Raw genomic sequence first — 6,000 nt, forward strand, 5'->3', positions numbered from 1 at the left:
TGTTTCTTCATTAAAGTATCATACACATCACTCCATCACTTTTTAAAGACTGATAATAAATACTCTCGTAATCTTTAAATGTACAAAAAAGTACAGTAATGTATGAGAAATGCTTTTTGGGGCAAATTTGCCAAGAGACTCTTAACTAGAACACAACAGATATGTATGCTACAGATCATAACTCAAAGACATCTATAACTAAAGTTACTAACAACAAAAGAAAAAGTGCTGGAAACATTCATGAAAATAGACTATATAGAAAACATTTCAAGATACTCCCATATAAGGTGCCCCAGAAATTTTATTTCTGAATTCTCAGATTGACCTTCTCGTACAATTGTCCATTAAGGTTATATAATTATATTTGGGATGCACCCTAGATTAAACTGTGAAGCAAGATGAGATGACAACAACAATGACTGTCATGGTTGTTTTCCAGTTACTTTGAATGCATGCTAAAAATCATTAATAGGTGTCTAATTTCAATGAATGAATGAATGTGTCAAGAAATAGCCGATTCCTAGTGGTTTCTTCCCTGTTCATACTTCAGGAAAGAAATGCAGCCAGTGAGGTATCCCTCTCTGGGTCATCTCTCTGGATTGGAGCAATATGCACACCAGGCCCTGCCTGGTGAAAAAAAAAGTTAAGGGGGCAGGACTTTGAGTGGGATGTTTCAGGTTCTCTGCAGTCTCTGTCTCTAAACTGCTCATTCAGTTCATGAACCTAGTCAGTTAGGTGAGTTACAGGCAATGACTTTTGCATCTAATGATATGCAAAAGTGCATATTATGTTTTTCTTTCTGTCAGACATTGTCATTATATAATTGTTTGAAAGATTAATGACACACAGTCAGATATCCTGTCATTTTAAATCTTACAAAAATTATGACAAATCATACACTTTTTAATCCTTGCCAGTATCTACAAGTTCAAATCCAAGCCGACAAGGAGAAAAATCTTCCGTCTTTTTTTCCCTTGAGCAAGACAACTGACCTTAACTGCTCCAGGTTCACATTCACATGAGGCCTGATCCCTTGGCTGTGATCCCACAATATTTTTTTAGTTTAGATTTGGCTGATTTTAATTTACATTTTTGTCAGCTATCTGATGCTTTTATTCATTTATCTGAGTGAAATAGCGATTTCCCCTTTAATTCAATAACTGTTTAATATTCAATAACTGGTTGTGCCACCATTAGCTGCAATAGTCGCAACTAAACATTTCCTCCAGAGGTTGATCATTCTGTAAGAACAATCGAGCAATCTCTGGAAATGGAAATAGTGCCATTTTGGAAGGAACCATTAATACTCTGTATTAGTGAATTTCTAAAGGAGATTTCACATGGCTTCTCGGTTAAATCTGCTCCACAGTGGATACTGGATATCAACAGTCAGTAGCAAGCACTTCAACACAACAACGTTGTTCATTTAGGAGCAGCATTTTGGCCAAAACCGTAATAACTTATTTGATGATACATTTGTACAATTCTGTGTACAAAAAAAAGGTGTGCTTTCAAGAACAAAATGGCTACTACATTTTGCAACCCAAGTGAGCAGGTGTGTAAAGTATATGAGAGCTAGAAGCTCCAGGCATGAATAACATTGTCTGTTTGTTGCACATTAAATTACAGAATTGAACAGATTGACAACTCGAGTTGGGACAGTAAGCTAGTAAACTAGGTCATCCCAGATACCATCAAGCTAACTACCTAGTTTATAACAAGGTTTCTAATGCCATTTATTTTAATCAAACAATGATCCTGAATAATTATTTGATCTTTTCAAATAAGCTGTCAGTTTGGCCATATTTATAATGTGTAGATGATGACAGCAACAACAACAATAAGGTATGTGTGATGTTCAGGTCAAAGAGGCAGACAGCAGGGTAATTAGGCAAACCCCAATTGTGGCACACCGAATGATAGGCAAGTAGCATGGGTAAATGTTCTACAGGCCTACACATCATGTTTTTGTCCAGGGAAGAGGACAAAAAAAAACTGCTTGATGGGCAGTGGGATAGTATATGTGCATTGGTTCTAATGGAACAGTCATCACCTGAGGAATGTGAGGATTCTGATGAGTAACTCCCAAGTATTAATCAATGAGCATCTACAGTACCAACCTGTTTTATAATCTATCATTACCAACTGGGTTTGATCACATATAAAAGCAGTCTCTAACAGGTTTATTACCACAGATTGTTTTAAGTAGCTCACCAAATATTTTTGAACACAGGTGACCCAAAATTAGGGTTTCCCAAACTATCGTGAATCAAATATCACAAGGATCAGACAATTCAAGCTTCCATCTACTATCTAACCAATGGAATATTGGCATTAGCCCTCCCCTTTTCAGCCATTAATGCATAAAAAAAGAAATACTAACACTACCACCAAATGGAAATGAACTTCCAGTAATACTGTCCCTGTCTGTCTGTGTGGTGTGTACTATTGTTGGTCTTTCTGTGTTCTTGTGGGTTGTCAGTAATACTTCAAGCTTCCTCAGAACTTTCTCAAAACAGATAAGTACATCTGGTAAGTAACGTCTGTTACAGGGTAAAGTATTTGTATTTATTATTTGTGATTATTGCAACCTTTGCCATGCAGGAGCTGTACAGAACCATTGCTAGACTAGTAAATTCCTCTTTTGCTAGATGCACAATTAAAAAACCATATACTATATTTTCAAAGTATAACTGCTCACAAACTGCTGCAGCAGGCCACAACGCTTACTTCGCAAGTTCAAGAGTTGAGCAGAGGCTGTTGTGTAGCCTATATTTTGGTCCTACAAAGCTGTGGCCATTGATAACATTTAATAATCATTTAATTGGAGTCATTCTTGCACCATAGGCAATCAATTATCAGTTCTAAACATGTATTGTTTCACTCTATGCTTAGACTGCCTCAGACAGTTGCAAGTCAGTCTCTGGGGCCACTGTTGGAGGGGCTGGTATTAATCCTGCAGAATAATTAATTGCAGCCAGCAGGTCAAGCAAATGACTAAAATGAATGAGCCAATTCTGGAAAAACAAGTATTACTCTTGAGTCTAAGAGTTAATGAATAATGACTAATGACTTGTTGAACCATGTCACTGTTCTGGTTTGAAGTCCAGGGAACAAATATATTGTGTTCTCTTCAGTTGCTTTATTTACTTTGGCATTCATGCATTTTCATCAGAAAACTTGAACACCATCACCACTTACCAAGGCATATCAATAGCTAAGTATGTTACAGTAATGTACTGGGTAGTTTACCAATGAGCTGACAGGCTATTAATAGCCAAGTACATTTGTAAATTGATGTCTTTTGATTATTAGCTAAGGTTCTCACCGAACAAGTGTTTGCTAGTCTGCTACAGAATGTAGACATCTACTGGCGAGCTAACAGCTACGTTGCAAAGCAACATCGCTTTTGACCTATAATGTTTCAGAACTCAGAAATCTTTGCCAAAAAAATAGGATAGCATTATTTATAAATGCTCCCAGATGGTAACACTTCATTGATTTCCTATGTGCAAAAGCTGGCATGTGATTGTGATTAATTATACACCTAATAACTCAAAAAGTGAAACTGTTACTTTAATAAAAGCGTGGCCAAGTTAGTAATTGTGACTCAAACTTACTTCAAATTTAAAATATCTCTGCCAATTGTATAGGCACAACCCCCTCTGTATACTTGACATTTCCTTAATAAGTATATTTACACACATGGGTATATTTTGATATCACTGTTTATGCATCATATAGAATATTTGTTAGGTGATGGCTGAAGTTCCAATGAATTTCCTGTGTATGGTTCCGAGTACCGTCACAACAGCTCATGGCGAGTGGTGTGATGTGTAGCTCCAATCAAACTGATCTGCACATTTTTATGGAAATTATTGTCATATTGGCTTAAATGTGTGAGCATGGAGATTTTAATTTAGCATTGAGCTTCAATCAAAATACATACACTGTTTTCATGTAATGACTAAAGGCGTCACAACCATAATGTTTTCATGTAATGACTAAAGGTGTCACAACCATAATGTTTTCATGTAATGACTAAAGGTGTCACAACCATAATGTTTTCATGTAATGACTAAAGGTGTCACAGCCATGGGTAAGCTGTGAAAGAAACATACTTGCAACAACATGCCTCAATAAGTTATACTTTAAAATTAGGTAATCCAACATACATTACGACTTTGCTAAATTATTGTTTATTATTTACATTCTTATGTCATCTGACTTTCATTATTTGCCTTTGAACGACATTGTAATTCATACTTTGCAATGGTGTAAAATAATGTAACATTATCTGCTCACTACATGCAACAGGCACTGTGATGGTGCCATCAAAATCAATCATCTCGATTATGATGGCATGGCACCTTTATAGCGCCTGTTGCTCAGTCACACCACACATACATATTGTTGTAAAGCGCAAAACAATTCAACCAGCTCAATATGACAGAAAGCGTGAGGGAGGAGGAAACGATGTACATTTTGGGAAGCAGATTGGGGAGTCAGAGAAGATAGAATTGTTGGAAAAGAGATCATACAATTCAAATGAAAATAACCAGATGTATGACTCATGTCGACATTACGCGCAGTGTAAAAATGACTGAACCTGTCAGGCTACATACATTGTAGCTAAGTGGTGCAAAGACGTTAATGATCAAACAGTGCTCACATTTTTAATAGTGTCCAACACATTCATACAGATTCATACAAGTCATTCAGAGACACTGGGCAAGGCATAACCAACTTGAAACGGATGGGTAAAGTGAGCACAACTAAGAAACAACACCTGTTCACTAACTAGACTCAATATTGGAGACAAATCAAGCTCACAAATCATTCACACATTGGGATAGAATGAGTATGTATTGTTTGTAATCTTACCTTTCGACGTTGTGCACGTCGTGCAAAAAACAAGGAACACGAAGCCCAATGAGAGGTAGCGTCCCTTCGTAAGCGCACCCATACTGTAGCAGCTGCTTCACTTTCCAAGTGGATGCGCTGAACAGGGACAAATACCCCGTTTTCACCCTCTTCTTGGAAGCCCTGACAAGGTGCTGCCGGTAACGGGTTCCTGCGTAATTATCATGGACCAGGGGACAGTCTCTCTCGCCAGCTGGAACGAACGTTGCGCTAGTACATGGGAGAACAGCATCTTCACTTTCTACCGTGTCAACGAACAGACGTCGAGGGGTACAGCTCGGACTTTTCTAACACCTTTCATGCCACTGTGCGTTATGACAGACCGGTATTAACCAATGGCACATCATGGTGGGCGGAGAAAAAAGGAGTCGGGCGGCGACGCCCGGAGAGAGTTACGCAGTTGAACAAATAGTGTCTGGTGTTCTGTAAGAGGGTCGAGTCCATCTGTTCCGATATAACTTTATTGCTGAACCCAGTTTGATGTTACATTACAATAAGGTTATATGTGCCACCCCAACCCCAAGGTGAGGATATTATTGGGTCATGAAGAATTCAGAAAAACATGTTCGAACGTCTTGAATGCTCCATATATTCGAACCCGGATTTGTACAGTTCTAACCAGTAATTCCCAAGGTCTTGAACTGCAGCACTTAGCCTACAAGTCAGACATTCGAAATCCCCTATGTGATCTTTGAATATCTTTATAACCCTAGTTGTAAAACACATGAAGATTAATATCGCACTCAAGGTTGAACTCCCTATATCCTTGATTTTCATCAGTTTCATCACAGCTTCCCATTAAATTTGGCAGGGACAATTCCCATTGACGCATATGTGTCACCAATACCTATTACATTCGGGGGTACTGTACGTACCAGCACTTCCAAACATTGGCCAGCCTTTTTCATCACACTCAAGTTTTCAGGCTTCATATTGAGTTGTCTAAAAAAGGAGAGAAAAAATGACCCAGAAATTACTCAAAATACTAATTTAAGATGCCCTCTGTGCTTCTATATCAAGCATGACGGACTCTCCTCCATCACAGTCTTACCTCTGCATGTCTAGTAAATGGGACTC

At 38.1% G+C, this 6,000-nt stretch overlaps 1 protein-coding gene across 4 annotated transcripts in view; it reads right to left on the minus strand.

The window, feature by feature from the left end:
- Nucleotides 1–5,198, minus strand: part of unc5db (unc-5 netrin receptor Db) — a 201,690-nt gene extending 196,492 nt beyond the window's left edge. For all 4 annotated transcript variants that reach the window (XM_010876658.4, XM_010876659.4, XM_010876657.4 and 1 more), the window contains exon 1: nucleotides 4,885–5,198. In XM_010876658.4, the coding sequence (XP_010874960.1) occupies nucleotides 4,885–4,966 (82 nt within the window). In that variant the 5' untranslated portion in view covers nucleotides 4,967–5,198. The remainder of the gene's footprint in view (nucleotides 1–4,884) is intronic.
- Nucleotides 5,199–6,000: the final 802 nt, after the last annotated feature.

This window comes from Esox lucius, chromosome 13 (genome assembly GCF_011004845.1).
Source record: "Esox lucius isolate fEsoLuc1 chromosome 13, fEsoLuc1.pri, whole genome shotgun sequence".
NCBI lineage: Eukaryota > Metazoa > Chordata > Actinopteri > Esociformes > Esocidae > Esox > Esox lucius.